General features: G+C 37.9%; 1 protein-coding gene across 1 annotated transcript; it reads left to right on the forward strand.

Annotated features, from left to right (window-relative positions):
• Positions 1-4,908: 4,908 nt before the first annotated feature.
• LOC129260209 (cholecystokinin receptor-like) lies at positions 4,909-17,396 on the forward strand. The gene has a single exon (XM_064100392.1). The coding sequence runs from the start codon at positions 5,092-5,094 to the stop codon at positions 6,226-6,228; it is 1,137 nt and encodes a 378-aa protein (XP_063956462.1). The 5' UTR covers positions 4,909-5,091; the 3' UTR covers positions 6,229-17,396.
• Positions 17,397-18,495: the final 1,099 nt, after the last annotated feature.

Below are 18,495 nucleotides of genomic sequence, written 5' to 3' on the forward strand. Positions count from 1 at the left end.
AGGACAGTTCCCTGGGGGACGCCCCATGCAACGATACATGCTTTCGATGTTACGCCTTCAACAACTACCAACTGCTCACGATCAGTTAAGAAACTCTGTATCCACTTGAGGTTGCGGTCTTGGATCCCATAATATCTCAACTTCAGGATGAGACGGTTATGTGGGACCTTGTCAAAGGCTTTTCTAAAGTCCAGCATAATCATATCGACTTGCTTTTTACCCCTGTATGATTCAGCAAGGTCATATCATGCTAGCAACAGTTGCGTCTCACAAGAGTGTTTTCTTCTACATCCATGTTGGCAGGGGGACAAGATGGAGTGAGAGCCAAGGTGCTTCATCACTGACGACACAACTATGTGTCGTCAGTGATGAAGTATATGGAAATCCATCAATGTCATAATCTTTTCTTCAGAAAATTTGCTCAATGTCCTTTGAAAACAATTATATAAAGAAAATGGTGAATGTATGAATATGCATAATTTCTATAAAAATATTTTGAACAAAAATGTATTTTAGATGTTGACATTGATGACTTTCCATAGTTGCGATTGATCGGATCAATCGTAACTCTTTGTAAAACGGGGCCCTGATGGACAATGAACCGTATGAAAATTTAAACAACAATATGCGTTACCTGTATATGTCTCATTTCAGTGATGGACACAACAGGTTAAGCCTGATACCACGAATTTAATTATCGACGTCCTTATTACAGCTCACTTTTTGGCAGATTGTACATTTTGGTAAATTACCAAAATGTGCAATTTACTAAAATGTGCCGTAAGAGCCAATCAATACCAAATTAACCATTTGGCACAATCATCATCACTAATGCATTAGTTTTCAGCATGCTCGTCGTTTGCGGTAAAGCCGCATACTGTATTTCAATAGGAAATCCTCTTACCTACTTGGCAATTGTGAATTCCTCCTACTTGTATTTTTTATTCATTACTTGGCATGAATTGATGTTATTTCTCTATCCAACCTTTAGTAATATATTTGGTTGATAATCCGATTTGCCAGGCGGTTGTGCCATGGTCTTTATTTGTTCTGTAATCCTTACTTGCATATTTCTTTTTCGAACAAGTACTAAAAAGCATGTAATGATAGCAAATTAGTTAAGAATATGATCAACATCTGAACTATTGTAAATGCTAGTTGGAGAGAAAAAAAAAAGGGATTCAAAAGCAATTAAGATATTTACTTTTAAGAAAACCCTACTTTGCTCGCGAACGTTATATAGCGAATTTGAGATTTCGCCAGTGGTAGTATAAAGTCAGGTTGCAAAACGTTTGTATAAAGATTGCATTAATGTCTGTACACAGTTTTCAATGTTGCAGTTCGCACTAAAAAAACAAAGCTACTTAAAATTTTCCTTGTAATGGATGTCAGTTGTAACTTCAAAATGTTTTAAAAGGTAAACAAGAAAAATATTTATTCCCAGAGAGCATTGGGGATTTGGTCTCATTCACATACTAATTTACTGACAGCTGAAGTAAACGCCAAGAGAGAAACACATTTGTGTTCCAAGTTCGCACTATTTTTACTCATTTATGTTACACGACACCGTTCCTGGCGTCCTGCTGACAGTTAGGATCCGTTCCGAGGTTCTCTCTACATAAGCTCGTCATTTAAATGAAACTTAGAATGCTGTAGGGACCATTCCGTTGTAACTTTGGAAATTTGGCTTAACTATGTCCATATTCATTTCTTAGTCATGTGAGTTTAGAACGTCTACGTCATTTCACAAAGGGATGTTGCCTTGAAATCGTTGTTGCATAAGTTAATGTTAATCTTCCTTTTCTACTTTCCTTGTAACAAAGCTCCTTATCGAAAGTTAATGATGAGTGGATGTTTGTTTTAAACGAATTATTTATTGCTCATTGTTTGGTACGATACCAGATGCACCACATTCCTTATGGCAATTATGGGGGAACAATCTACAAAAATGTAGGTTACTATACTTCTAAAATGTTAAGCACTCATGAAAAAAAAAATTGAAGTGCTCTCTCGTAATAAGAAAGTATTGGTCTGGCGACTTACTTCGTTAAGCAACGTCCGTCGACAGTGGTCAAAGTCCCTTTTACGATGCCTTAGTTTTACGGAAACCTTTTCAATTCGCCATTATGTTAAAACAAGTAGGTTAAATTAGATTCCAAGAGTGTACATATAAAAATGTTTAACTATCAACGTCATCGTAGATTTAGAAAGACAACACTTAATGGTTTCGTGGTCGTTTTTTTATAAGACTACATTTAGCTGTAAGCCAATTATCGTTTAACAGTGAAAAAAAAATGGTACGTAGCCCTTCTGTCTACAGCACCGTTACAATCAAAGGAAGCTCAGAAAACTTTGGCTAGATTTTTCGTCGTGAAATCTGAGAGAAAATTAAATCCACTTGGCCTATTGTTTGTTCTCTGTACAGTATAAATCGATCGATTGTATTACGATCGTAACACGATCTCAATACAAATTAAGGGCTCAGGTGGTCATCATGATCATTACAATTTTCACAAGAATTCAAATATGTTTACGATTCCATGAATTTTTTATAATCTGTATAAAGTTGTTTTTATTATCCATAGGCTGTAAAATTAAGTCATCAGTGGAAGAAAAATTTTCTTTACAAGTTGATCGATTTTTCAGAAAATAAAATTCCACTCACTTTTACCATTTCCTCTGTACGCTTTAAACAAAATCTGAGTTGAATTATTACGCCACACACAATTATTTTGCTAATACTCCTTTTTACTTCTTGAAATAGTGTGTAGTCTGTGCATGTAAAACTCGATCTTGTGGAAGCCCTGATAATAATGCACTTGTTTGCATTATACACAAAAGTTTGCTTTCAATCTTACGACACATTTTTAAAGCAGCGATTTATATAGCGCCACCTTGTATCTATTTAAAAACAGTTTGCAATAATTCCTCCAGCTTTCCCATGACTCGTTTCTGTGAAACTTGGCCAAGTAGATTGATGGTCCATTTATGTTGTATACGCACCATCACCATCGCCAGAGGAAAGTGAGTATTTTCCACTTATCTCTATTTTCGTGCATTCCAAAATTATGTGGAAGTGAGCTGAGAGGGAATGCGTCCTTTCAGAAAAAAATTAGAAAATGCCGCTTACGTCTCCTAGCAACAGAGTTTATGTAGAATCATCTGAATCTCATTACGCTGCACCTAAAGTAGCGAATAATCCAGTAAGATTATAATTGTGATCATAATAATGCAGACGATGCCGGCTTGAAATAGGTAGGTTAATGTTCAAAGGCAATTGAGAAGCATCTTAAACAGATATAATCGGTTATCTGTTCTTGAGAGTACGGTAATGCCAAGGAGAAAAACAAATAAATAAGTAATGGATTCCAAATTCCATCTGTTTCTATTACAGTGATGATCTGCAGCGATACGGGAAAGTATACAATCACCTGTTTGTTGATCGCGAGCATGATGGTAAAGCTATTAAATGGGATTATTCAGATCGGGACGCTATCGCGTTTGGAACTGAATATATGACATCGATCATGTACAGATGATTGCACTGATAAGATACATTGCATACTAAAAACCCCGTTACAATAATAAGCAAAGTTGGCGGGTTCTCGCTTTCTTGTTCAATTATATTGCTGGACCTAAAAGAGCATATATGAAGCCGTGTTTTTATAAACAAGATTTTATCATACACTTAAAAAAGTGTTCCAGGAAAAAAATGGTATCAACAACTTCACACCATACTTTCAGTCTATAAATTAGACTGAAAAATAATATAGATTCAAATAATAAAAATAATGTTTAAAACATAGAAAACAGCGTTAATGACAGCATGGCAAATCAATACAGACGCAAGCACACATTGGAAATTTTAGATACAACTACAACGACCATATTACAACTCCATTGAGCTTTATAGCATCTCGTTTTCATTCTTGTTAGGATTTCATTGCCACGGCAATATTTCGTTGGACGTATGATATACGCTGGTGAACAGTTAAATGGCAGACGCAAGAGCACACTGAGCTGCCGAGTCTCATTATACGAGTATGAGAGACAAGCTTTGTAAATATAGCAGACTCATTTTACATTGAAATCAATTTCGTCATGTCACTCAGCTGCCGTGCGAACTACAGGGAAATAGTAATAAATACGGGTTTGGTATTGCATGATAAATAAAGCAAGTAAAACCTGGAAAGGAGATAAAGAAAAAAGAGGGATAAAGAAATGGAGATGCGAGGATTAAGAAAAGAGTTTAGAAAGTTTATTATACGGAATAGTGTTGCTTTATTATACAAAAAAATGAGGAGGGGATCGGATAAATGGAAAGGTGAAGAAGAGAGCATTAGGCAAACGAATGAGAAAGAGATGGCAGTAATAGCGAAAGAGAGAGGGGGGTAGAGAGAAGCAGTGGAAAAGAAAGAAGTGATTATTTCATTATTTTAGATACAACATGCTGAGTATTCAAAAATGTTTTGGGGCAATGATCAAATAGACGTTAGTAAGAGAGAGGGAGAGAGAATGCAAGCCAGTCAGACCGAAGTAAAGAAAGGACGACCAGGAGAGTGGGAGTGATAGCGAGACAGAGGGGAGAGGAAGAGAAAGACGCAGGGAAAGTGGTTATTCAATATTTTAGATACAACATGCAGCAGGAATACTCAAAGGAAGGATTCGGAGCAATGATCAAATTGGCGTTAGAAAGAGAGAGAGAGAGGGGGAAGAAGAAATACTTCATGAGCCAAGGAAGACTGAGATACATGAGAGTTATTCACTGGACACCGCCTACTTTGTTGTGTTTCAACCAATCATAGCGCAGGTAGGCACGTGATACTCTATTCATTGTGGCTGATGGGGGAGGAGATGTAAAGCGCACAAGCGGTTTGTAACTGGAGAAAGGCTGAGCTTATCACAATGTAGCTGGTTGCTCTCAGTAGCGGCAACAGATATTTAAGGCGAATGAAGAATTCATACTGGATCATTATGAATGGAAATATTGAACAATTGAAGGTGAGAAATAAGTTGACAGAGCCAGAGGAGGAATAATTTCTTTCACAATGTCCGTGTCTCCATGCGGTTCGTAACGGAGAAAAAGAAAATATGGATAGTATTTTCGATAATGGGTCGTACGACTCAACCTGCGACGAATTCTTTGCGAATGTGTCTTTGGATGCCGCCGATCTCATCTCGTACTCCGATGCTCAGGTCGTCATCACCACAGTACTTTTACCAATCGTTCTCGTTGTCGGTCTGATCAACAACATCGCCTTCATTTACGTGGTTGTCCGAGTGCAATGTATGAAAACGATTACCAACGCATGCCTTGTCAACCTTGCAATGTCAGATCTCCTTTTCCTGACAATAGCCATTGGTGATAAGATATGGGCGTATGTTCACTCGCCCATCACCCCTGATCATTCACACTTGGGACTCATCGGCTGTATCTTTACAGAGATCAGTGTAAATACCACGTACTTTGCCTCTCTATTCTTCGTAACGCTTGTTGCCCTGGAGCGTTTCTACGCAGTATGCCGTCCACAGAAAGAGCGTGGATCGGCCGCTATGAGAACGTTTCGTTGGTTGCTTATCGGCTCCTGGGCAACGGCCGGACTCCTCTCGGCAACCTTCATACCAGCCTACAGTAAGATACGTAATTTCTGTGCCTTGTGGCCCGACGTAGAGCCTTATAACACATGGCCAACGAAGTTCCAGTGGTGTGAACCCATCCAAGATTGGACTAAGATCTACACGGACAGCGTACGTGCCATTCCCTTCTTCATCGCGTTTTTTATCAACGTCTTTCTCTTTGTTGGCATCGTCAGGGGCCTGAATCAGGCCGTGGAGAGGGCGAAGATCATGGGGAAAAGAGATAAAAACGTCAAATTACGTAATCAAATCACATGGATGCTAATTGTCAATGGATTGGTGTTCTTCCTCTGCCTTGCCCCGTTCGAAATCATTTCCATCATGAAGGCAATGGGGAGTTTCAAATCGACCACCATGTTGGAGCAGGTGGCCATGCACTTTGCCCAGATTCTTGCCTACCTGAACTCTCTAATCAACCCCGTGATTTACATGGCCATGAGTACCAGATACCGAGCTGCCTTCATCAACGGCCTTCTGCCTGCACAGTGCCGACAACGATGGCAGAGTTTGGGCTTACAAAGCAGCACGGCACACATCAGTATGACCAATTCAAATGTTCACCACGAACATGTGAACGGCAACTACGGTTGACGGTTTCACAAATCAATCTACCTGTTGACTACCACGACTCTCGCTAAAGACGGTACGTTTCTTTCTTTTAAGACGTCACAAGTTTCTCCATAGGATGTCAGAATAATTGATTGTCCAATAAAGCGTTCTGAAAAGCAAAATAAGTGCTTACCATCATTATTTGGTATTTCTATGAATTTTTGTGCTGGTAATTGAATCAATACATTTCTAGCGCAAAGGCCATGTAACCATGGTAACGGAAAATAAAATTCAACTTATTTTATCCTCCTATAAAGGCATAGAATGAATAGTCTTTGTCTGGACATGACATTATATTGACTGCAAGTGGATGTGTCTTTCCTTAACGCACATTTAAAAATCAAAGCCTAGAGAAATGAATAGGACACTCTGACTCGCCATTACTGAGGTGACCTGCACATATACCTTGCTATTATACTGAGAAAATGGAGATAAGTTTTCACATATTGAAATATTGCCAGTATTCATTTTGTGTCTATTACGTTCACAATTGACTATACCTCCCTCAACACCGAATTGTTCCCAGATCGAACTTAGACTCGACCTCGACACGAATGAACCCATTTGATTAGATGGCCTATTACCACAGCGTGGGTTGTCGTTAAAGCTGTGATATCCCTATCACTTTATGACCAGGGCATAGCTACGGGCGAAAAGAATATCATTAGCCCCCATTAGAAAGAGGCTTGCTTATTAAGCAGGGAAGTGAGAACAAACTCTTCAGGATCTTCAGAAAACAGGAAACCTCCACAAGGTCTCCGTTTCGACATTTAGCTAATTCCACAACAACCTGTGATTCAACATTTACTGTGTGTGGGTGGTAAGAATTCATTTCATTAACCGGATTTTAGCGAGAGAAAAAAAATCCTAGGAGAAATTATTGAATAGGCGCAAAGCGGCCTAGTGGACTGTTCACTGCATCCATCTGTCTTGATCAATACTCTGCAGGGTTCCGCGTACCAACCAGGTAGCGTAAATGGATCACGCTTTCCTTTTAGTTCCTCAACACCCGTCGGGAGACTGGTAAATTGCGACTTTCCGGAGCAGCAGCGAGATTTGGATGTTCCATTTTCAGATTAGCCTTGTCACATGTCATCTGGGTAAATAAAACATCCTTGTCGTCCATGTGTCTCTCTATTGCCGTCAGCACCGGAAGCGACACATGGAGAGGAAAAACACATGCACCGAGGTAGGAAAAAACGCCAGTTCGTGTCTACAGGATAATGCCGAAGCGTCACTCATTTCAGCTAAAGCGTCAGTAAAAGGGCGCAAGGAGAAAGAAGGGTTAGCAAAGCACTTGTATTAAGAGCTGTCATTTGTTTCTTTATGCCACACTGGTGATATTTATGTTTGTGTCAGCACAAAATTGTTTCTCTGTCTGTCATCTAGATCTGGTTGTGCAATCGACCATCCAATATTGTCAGCCATCTTCAGAGTATTTGACTATTCATAGTATGTCGTAAAAGTGAAATATTGAAACGTTCATTATTTATTTCCCTTTCAGAAATTAAATGTATTATTGGAGAGTTATTTTTTTTCTTTTGGATTGGCACCAAATCACCATTAACATTTGACTGTCTTAATGCTGATGTTTTATCATCTCCATGATGGCCTATTAAAGTCTTTCGATTCGTCGGTAATGCTTGTTAACGTTTACCGATATGTGGGGTAGATATCTACAGACCTATCAGCAGTAGATATGAACATGTATGAGTGATATTTTCAGATCGGTTCTTTTCAATTCTGGGGGAGGGGTGTTTCACAAAGAGTTAAGTGTGACTGAGATCTGCAATCAACTCCCCAATAGCGTGCGGTATATAACGCATCGCCGCATTGGTCAGATCATGCGCAGGAGACGCGCGTTTCCTCGTATCAATGAATCAGATTATGCGATAAATATAGTGTGTGCGCGTTGGCGTTTAAGCATGGCACTTAGTCACACTTAACTCTTTGTGAATCAACCCCCTAGGTTTAGCTGGAAAAAAATCATGAAAATTCGAATGGAATACAAATTTCTTACAATATTTTCATGTTTAAAAGTGCAGCATATTTGGTAAATGCACAATGGTACTATCACTGTCTACAAATGATGACTAGTATAGTTGTCGTTTGCAGTATGTAGTGCGTTAAAAGAGGTTTTCTAGATAAAGAGGTCTGATATTCAGTCATTCAATGTGTAATTTCTAATTCTCCCAGATAATGAAAAAGTTACGCACCAGCTTTTTATTAATGCCTTGTATATCTGTCAATACACATTACTAAGCAATTGGTGTTGAAGACAGCTGAAGCGAACTGATGCTTCAGTGATTTATTTGTCAGTGGACATGATCACTATGAATAGCTCTTTGACAGATTTATCAATTACAATTCACTCCATAAGTTACACACACCTGGAAAATGGACACTTGATCTGTTGTCTTCGAGATTAATCATTTTAGTCATTACTGATATCGGTAAGGAAACAATATAGATATAAACAGTCACTTTTCAATTTCTCGTAAAATTTAGATATAATATTTGAATATTTTTCTTCTAAATTAAGATTATCGTTATTTTGATGCAAAGCATAGCATGGGAGTAAAGTCACTAAACTCAACGAAACAATGAGGAGTAAACCCTTGTGAGATTCTTGATTTGCCATGATTGTACATGTCTTTCAATATCTTAAAATAAGGGCCAGTATGTTAAAGAAAGGAAACGTGCGTTATGTTGCATCTGTGTGCAAAGATTACAGGGAAACGTGGTTAGCAATGCAAGAAACATTAAATTTTCAAATCAAAATTTTCCTGGCATTGAATAGATTATGATTATTTGTGTCATTCTTGCCATACGTGAACGCACGGCCAGAATAGAAGACAGTAAAAAAAATGATAAATTAAGACAATCGATTTCTGTTTAAGTTAGATCTTCAAAATACTGCACTATAGAGATTTGTCAGGAACTGACACAGGTATTTCATGAAACTGGGGCACACTTTGCATTACCCGTCACCTCTTAAGGATAGGCAATTTCAGGACTTTATTTCTACACTTTATCATACCAAACACGTAAAAAATGCACGACCATGCACCGCGAAGCATTTTGCAAAGTAGGCAATTCCTCAAAGAATCTACATGAACGACAGCCGTGGACATGCAGCATGACATGAAAACTAATGGCACAATTTACATCATCTCATGGGGTTTGGCGGGAAACCAGGGTCATATAAACATAATTCATAAAACATTCACCTTCTGCATCAAAAAAGCATGTCAAGGCGTTTCAGGAGGGGTAATTGGGGTCATGCTTTATCTTCTTTCGCCTTGCCGAGGCGGAGAAAGAGGTAAGTAGGGGGAAAAAAATCAGGCGGTCACTATCATGGGCAATGAAATTCACAAGTTCCATGCCTTGCATCCCCGATGGTCGAAATCAAATCCAATTTCAGTTATTGATTGGTGCAATTACTAGTTGAGGTGCTGGGCTTTGCAAAATAGGGGTTGATTACAAAGATGGAAGAGAGGACATCAGTACAGAATAGGGGTATGGGATGAGATTGAGGATTAAAACGATGCAAAAGGGTAACAAAACATTGTATCAGGGACACAAGGATAAGGAATAGAATAATTGATCATGTTTTGGACGAACCTCTGCATTGCCATTTTTTTCGGAAGAAAAGCTTCATGTTCAATTTAGAATAGTGAAGACGTAAAATAAATGCGTGCATATTCAATTCGCGAAAAACCAAACAGTTAAACCGTTCACTGAATTGATTAATAGTTGTAAACGATTTTCAAGTTGGGGAGGGGGGTGATTATACCGTATGGGATCTGTTTGGTGACAACTACGCTGTCCAACAAATCAGGATCATGAGGCTCTAAAACCTGACTAGAAATATTTTCACTGAACACGATAAGCCTGAATCATTGTTAAGAATGGAATCGTTAATCCATCGAATGATAGTAATGAGAACGTAAAATTTAAAACCATTTCTGCCTTCCATGAGCGTTTAAACGGAAATAATCTGTCGAACTGTCCAAACCCGTCCCTAGCAAGATATCCATTGAACAAAAGAAAAGAAATGAATAAAAACAAATTTGACCCCAATGTGTCATAGTTCCGGGCATCGTTGCACGCCTTGAATATCCGAGTGACGATGGTCGCCAAAGAGAGATTCGGTCGGTCGTCGACGACCGCAGGTGATTGCGATCAGATGAAGTCCCGAAGGGACATCGTACCTTTTCCCCTCTTATGTCGGAAAGCATCTCGATAACAACCTCGGTGTTGATATCCCCTCACGAGCCAGGGATATTAGCTGTTTGTTCATAAATGAGTAAGCGGTGCTCCGGGCTTTCTTCAACCTCTGCGTTTGTAAGCCTGACCGGAAAATTAATGGGATGGCTTGAAATAGCGGATGATGTTGAAAAGAAAAACAAAGGCACAAAACCAAAAGCAAGGGCGATCACGTATTGCTTTACACTCGTTATATGCAAACAAATTTCAGCACGTACGAGGAATGATCAAATTACAGAGGTCTTTTACCGAATGTTGGGTAGTTGAATTGTAATGGAATTGCTTAAACCCGTCGTTCGTCACCTAAATTGCCTGTAGGATTGCATATTGATATTGTGGATAGTTCTTCGGATTTCGTGGCAAACTAGGACATGCACAAAAAGCCTCCGCGTTAGTTATAATAGAAACCAAAGAATTGTTCTTCGTTTTCAAAGGATGGCCTACACTCTTTTAAAGCATTAGCACAATTATAGTAATTCGAATAATGGTGTTGCCCGAAGTGGTCCCGCGACGGTAGGACCAAAAACATAGCTTGTTACTAACAGCTTATACATTATTCCAAACCTCCAGGCCATACTCCATGTATTACTGTATGCACACGAAGTTGGTGTTCATCGAGCCTACCTATCAATCCCATTAAGGATTAAAAGAACTGAAGCTTACGAAAAGGGTTTATGAATCTAGGGCAATTCTGAATTAATCATGTCTCCAGACAAAGGTTAAAAAAGAAAAAGATATTTTTAAGGTTTTATAATTCGCACCAAATCCTTGTGACTATGTTAATGTTGAAATCTAATGATATCAATGATGACATCTATGACATGTATGACAATAATCATTACAGTTGAAGAAATGAAGATGACGATACTTATGTTAATACTCATCATAAAATACTCAAAACAATTCAGACAAATTAAAAGTCGAACAGAATGCGTAAAGCGATTAAATTGTGGTCTGCTAGAGTCTTAGGAATCTCCTTGGGAATATCAGCCAGCATAAACAATCTTACAGCTGGATGATTAAACATCTAATGGATTTTTTAAACTTGTAATACGTGACTGGAAACCTCTTGAATCTTGCGAATATCATGCATATTATCAAGGAACCTTAACAAAAGTCAGCCATTGAGACCAGCGTCTTTTATAGCGGTTTTCCCTAAGACGCAGGTCATATTTCAGTAAATAACATTTTGCATTCATTATTAGAAGTTTTGTTTTTATTTGACCGTGTTTCCCTGTTCTTTGTTGAGGAACAAATAAAAAAGGTTGACATAAGCAATATTTACCCAAATTTTGATTTGATTTGATTTGAATTTATTTGAGTTAAAAGAAAAAAATGCAAAATAATACATGTGAAATTACTACATAAAAACCCCAATCAACAGCTCTATAGTCATGGTGCTTCTGGTCTAGCGAGGGGGCCTTAAAGCTCGCAACATGTGATCATGTATGTTAAACCATATCATAAAATATCAGAAATAAATATAACTCATTTATTGGTTTTTTTTTTAAAGGAATACCTCTTTCATTATCATTGCTATTGATGGGAAACCAGTTGAACTGTTGGGAAATATGAAGCTGTGCGTTCACATTCAGTGTGAGAGACATAATTATAGGCCTAGACCTCACACAGTCCCCTAATAAAACTTCACCTCAACTGCCAAACGGTTGTCATTGCTATAGATCATGTCTAGTTCAAGGCATGTTTTCACCATCCTATGTTATTGTTTACAGTATCGGAAATTCATTCCTCTCTGGAATTTATGACCAGCCGCTTTCCCCGGCTTCTTACTGTGCTCAGATGTTCACATTCATCTTCTTGTACCTCGGCAAGGGGTTGTCTTTTTTAAGAAAAACAAGTCGTAACCGTATAGTTGTAAATTGCAGTCTAATCTATCCATAATGAACGTGGGTTGTCTCCACATGGCATGGGTGAAAGTTTTATTGCTCGTTGATTCACAGCTGTGAGTTAGTGAGTGAGTCATATCATATAGCATGGCATCCAGTCCTTTAAATTATTCAAGTATTTAAATGATCCTGTTCTCCCATCCAGATGTCGTCTTATATTAACTTGGTCACGATAATGTTTTACCGATGATCATTAATATTACGGAATGTTTCCAGACATTCCTGATTTTCAATGAAGATCAAAATAATGGTCGCATTATGTACTGAGAATTTCAGTAAATGACTTGACGTATGGAAGACAGTTCCCCCGTTTAATTTGTAGTTTCCAAGATGTCGACGCCCTTCTGAAGGGAAACTGAACCTACTCTTGTTGCAGAAATACAATTAACATTCTACGAGTCGCTTTGGTTCTCTTAATTCCGAACTACGAGTGAGTAAATGTATCATAATTGTGAAAACGCGAGCAAACTTTCAAGCTTCATCCATGCCTTGTGACGTGAAATACCAGTGTTCAGCACATTCGAAGTGCTAAATATACAGTTATGTTTGTCAAAGCATTAGCTCTGATATGATGATAAAGATGCTTTGGCCTCTGATATCTGCCTTCATAATGACATGTTAACCACCCCTGGGTATTTCTTCCTAACGGATTTACGAAAAGCTTAGATGTCTTAAGTTAGGATCGATATCATGATTAAATGTTTTGAAATCTATATTACTATTTTTCAGAGTATGCCTACGCAAGCACTCCAAATCAAGAATGGCTTGTCCATTACATCGATGTAACGTACGATAGATTACCATGACATTAAGCCTTCCACACAAATCAAATGGTGGAATTTCAGTAGTTTCTTTGCTTGTAACTCGTCACTGCGAGGATTCGAGCCTATTTTTTTTTAACAGAAATATTTTAATTGCAGATATCATAATATGAATTCATTCAAAGGTTTGATTTCGAATTGCTGCAATTGATTTTTGAAGTTGATCCTTATGGTTAATTCATTAGAAATGTTAACAACTCTCAGGGTTTATCAAGAAAATACCACCTTCAATTATAACAGTCTTATGGTTAGATTGGTATCAAATTCGACTATTACATATCGATGTAAATTATTCCAATCTAGTATTGACTATCTAGACTATTTGTATCGCAATGTTGTACGGGGTGGACGTAGAGTCTCTTCATATTCATCTATATTATCATTCTAAATATAATATTTCACTTTTATATCGATTTCACTGCGTAGTGGTGATCGATATAATCACAGATACATTTGTTCTTTTAATTTCTCGCTTCTCGTTCAACGATTCCAATCGATCGCATCCCCAGGGAAAACGGGATGATGAAATTATATCGGGAAGTCGTATGCTGTGATCGCTTTGTAATATAGCCATAGGACCGCATGGCTTGTCATCACCATGGTAACGGCAAAAACCACCAGAGGGAGTTTATGCAGTCCACGAGCAATATTTGTTGCCTCCTGACATGTCAAGAGGTGACAAATACAGCATCCTTAAGCTTGGTGCTCTCTACGAGCAGTAATAAAACATGTGCAAGAATAGGTGATTAAAAAACAGATATGGTGGACCTAGATGGGGTCAATCGGAAATCTCGACAGGTATACATGCATTTTGTGATGTAAGGGACGCTTTGATGGCGAAATAATAAAGTCTGACACAATGATCTCTACGTTTGATCTGTGATACCAAATTGACCATGATCGGTCGTTTGGGTGCAAGATACGTCGCTTGGACTACGTTGCTGCTCTTAACTTGGCCAACATGAGCGTCGTATGCTTGTCGAATTGAGTCCTTTCAAAACACTTAAATGTGAAATCTGAACGTAAAGAAAAAAGTCTATTCCCAGTGAAGACGAACAACCATTTTTCTATAAACTTCACACGGAAGTCAATGTTGTTTACGTCAGCGTGCAATGAGGAAATGTGATCGTAGAGATCTGCTTGATTGAAAATTGCCAAGTGGCATGCATTTTGAAGGTGAAAATTATATGCAAGATGAAAGCATGGATCGTTTTAATTCTATGAGTGCAAAAAAACAGTGAGTAGCGCTTTTATGGAGAGGAGGGATCGCGGCAATGGATGCGCACACAGAAGAGCTCGTGTGTCCAATTTGAGGAATGATTAGCGATTGTTTCCCCCCTTCGCATTGGATTAAGAGATGTAATGATGAGATAACGAGCACTGCCAAAGGGGCGAACAAGGTGCCTCGTGCGAGGAGGCAACAGCGAGGTGAATTTAGATTTCGTTCTGCTGCTGAAGCTGTCGTTGAGTTCTTTTAAGTACAAAAATGTAAAATATTAACCATGAGATAAAAAGAGTTATTTATTTATATTATACACTGTAAATTTTTCACATTGTATTTCGGAAAATATGTATATTATTACATAACATGATACTCGTCGTATACACTACATTAAGAGGTACAATTTATTGAACATAATTTCGAATTGTGTATTCTAAAATATTTGTGTTCAAATGTCATATCGGTCAAGCACCTTCAATGTTCATAATTATTATTTGCTGATTCTTTGACCTTTTGTAATATGTATTTTGTATATTTGTTTTCTCCCCCGAATTTGACTATTATTTATACCTTATTATAACGGCTGTTAAAAAAATCAAAAGGAAACACATGTGAATACGAAGAAGACTGGTGATTATTACTCTGAAAGATATACGCATAATATCTGTGTACACATTGTACGAAGTTCCCACATTCATATTTGTGGCTTGTGGAGAAAGCAGTGTCCAAGCAAGAATGGAATACCTTAAAAGTTGTTGAAATAATGTATATTTTCTATACACCCTTACTTTTTCATTTTCTCTCAGTCTGAACTATTGCACTGTATCGGGGATACCTTGTGTGTATTACTAAGTGTGTTCAATTCGGATAAAAGTTTGGATGGATATTCGGATTCAGGAGTATTTGTGTGCGTGTGTGTATGGATAATTTGACCCGATCAAATACGTTTTACTTAGATCATCCCTCACGGCAAAATGCTTAATTTGATGGAACTAACAATGAGCTTAGATATCTATCTGAAACAAGTGAGAGATAAGACGTTTATCCTGGTCAGTAAACTACGAAACCAGAAAATCTTTCAAGTTAAATAAAGGTGTAAATATAGTTAATTGTGATTTTTTTTTCTTTTCAATAGTACTTTGTGCTATAGCTTTATAACCATTTTGGCGTGATACGTGTTATATATTCTTTCAAAATAGCGCCAAGTGCGTTGATTAGATCACCTTTTGGAAGGATATTAAATCGGAATGAATTTGCTATGGTAAAGACACCTTATTAGTAAGGCCTGTGTTCTGCTTCTGATTCACATCCTGATGTGTTCTGTTTATTTTTTTTCGTTTGTGTGAACACTTTTTCTTCTTACCTATTGTGACATTAACTTATGAAATAGCGTGAAAACATTGAACGAGTTGTGTTGTGTTAAGTTGCATCATTAACGTTACGTTTCAGATGTGACGTGTAATCTGATTTTATAGTGTTAATATTAACAAATTACCTCTGGCAAATATGTGAGCAACTAAGAGTGTGGTAGTAGCACTTGGATAATGTAGTATTAGTAGTAGTCACTTCAAATCTATCAAAATAATAAAGGTTACTGGTTTGGTAACCAATTTCTTAAGTATAAAAAGAGATGAAGAGAGAGAGAGAGGTGAGAGAAAGGGAGATAGAGAAATGTAAGGAAAGGTTTTGTAGAAGGGGGATTTGAGTGATATTTTATGGAAGAAAGATATGAAAACAATTATAGCTTAGGGGAATGAGAGAGGAAGGCGAAGAAACGAGGATTAAGCGAGAAAAAAAACACACGTAAGAAAAGAGAGAGAGAGCAGACTGCAAAAAAAGCAAAGGCGAACGAAGAGCGGTAGTGGCGCCAAATTCATCTTTACAATTAGACTAAGTACTACTTAAACATTGAGACATGTCTCTAACATGTGTAATGATGATTCATGTGATTCCTGAAGCATATCTGCAAACTGATGCATTGTCACTGTCGGAAATAAGGTCTATGACTGATGATGGCCATACTGCACAGATAACAGGTGGGTGTTTCATAAAGCTTTTCGTAAGTTAAGAGCGACTTTAAGAACGACTGGTGATCCTTTCTAGTGGTAAATGGTATATTCAGTGGCGATGGTTAAGCGCGTAAGAAAAGTTCACCAGTCGTTCTTAAAGTCGCTCTTAACTTCCGACCAGCTTTATGAAACGGCCCCCGGGTTATATATGTTCGAATGGTTTAATGGTTATATCCCACGCTGTTTATAACGGTCAGATGGGCACGATGTGCAACAACATCAGACGAGTGTTTACTATTTATAGCAATCACCAAGATGGCCGTCATAGTTACTAAATATGGCTATTATTTTTTTACGATTATGACCATTGTGGTAAAACTATGCACTTTGCCAATAAACATGTCGGACGGTTGATAATACCGTACTGTGATAAACTTATTTTCAAGATTTAATTCCTCAAATGATCAGTTCGCAGTCAGCCACTCCAATCGATGTGAAAACTCTCTGGAGTCAATGTCATACATGTATATGATAATTAATCGCTTACAACTAGGACATCATGAAGTAAGGAGAGCTCAAACTTATGCAACCATTAAATCCTTGCAAGGTATCCATACTCCAAAATATACTTTGCTTTCTCTCCGGCCAATGACAATGGAATCCTTGTCACCAGTAATACACATGTTCATGGCACAACATTCCTAGAAATGCCCTATAGTGTATATATAGATGGATATATAAGACTTTATTCAGTCCTAGCAGCAAAAGGCACGCGGATTAAATGAAAGATAATGTTAAGTGGTGCCTACGTGATACAGTACCTCACTCTTTTATTTTCTGCCGTCCTCCCTCTTTCAGGAAGTTGGTATCTGTGTTATTAAAGGCATTGTGTGGCAGTTTGAAACATTGCAAAATTGTCAAAGTGTTTTACAGTATTGTTTGTGACAGAAGTGTGGGAAATGAGAAATCCATCCTGCTGATTGTGAAAGTTTTGGCGAGGATTAAAATTTTGAAAAAGGCAAGTAACGATATCTGAACACTTATAGAAAAGTGTTTATATTCACACAAAAAATAATTGTATGTTTAAAGTTGAATATTTTGATGTTTCTCTAGCTATAAAATGTCACACTATTTGAAAAGATTTTTAAATGATAAAAAATGCGTGGTATATGTGAACATATAAGACATTTGTAATAGCTTAATTCAATTCATGTTCAGGAGTTTCCACGTCGGATATACCTTTAATTTAGTTTGTTTTCTCTCTATCAAATGTAGGATAAAACATGAAAAGAGTGTGACAAGAAAATTGAACCTGGGAGAGATGAAAGGGGCATAATATCAATACTAATAGCGAATCTCAAATGCATTGAGGATGGAATGTCAGAGTTGGTTGTTGCGAGCATGCATTATTGTCCCCTAGCACGTCTTAACATATACTTGATGAAGCCCCACGTGAAATGAAATTGGACGTGTGTAACTTGGGTAGATGGGTGCATCGAATCTTCCTGAGCGACTTCTCATCTTTCAGCCGATTTCGAGATGCACACAATGTTCACATCTAAATTTGATTGCTTGAGTTTGGAGACAAGGGATGACGGGAAAAGAGTGGATGAAGATGGATATAGAACTTGAGAGTGACGAGATGGAGTGGTGGAGAGAGTGACAGAGAGGGAGGTGTCAAGCTAAAGAGCAGGATAAAGATAGGGAGAGAGAGGGGGAAGAGATAGATTGTAAGAGGAAAGGGATGCAGAGGGTATGCAGCAACTATGGAAACAGCCGAATTGAAATTTATACTGTCTTCAAATATGTGAGTTTAAAGATATTATGGAGAACATAATGGAAGTACTGAGTATGAATGATGAAGCAATGACAAGATCCCGACATTGAGTATTGATTTTGTGTACAATTATGCGCCTTTCACTTTATTTGCAGAAGGGCGCATTGTAGGTCCGTGGTTCAGGTAAAAGGATCGATCACGTATCGAAGGAATGAAACGTGGAAACATGTGGAGTGAGATCAAG

The sequence above is a fragment of the Lytechinus pictus genome, chromosome 5, assembly GCF_037042905.1.
Source record: "Lytechinus pictus isolate F3 Inbred chromosome 5, Lp3.0, whole genome shotgun sequence".
NCBI lineage: Eukaryota > Metazoa > Echinodermata > Echinoidea > Temnopleuroida > Toxopneustidae > Lytechinus > Lytechinus pictus.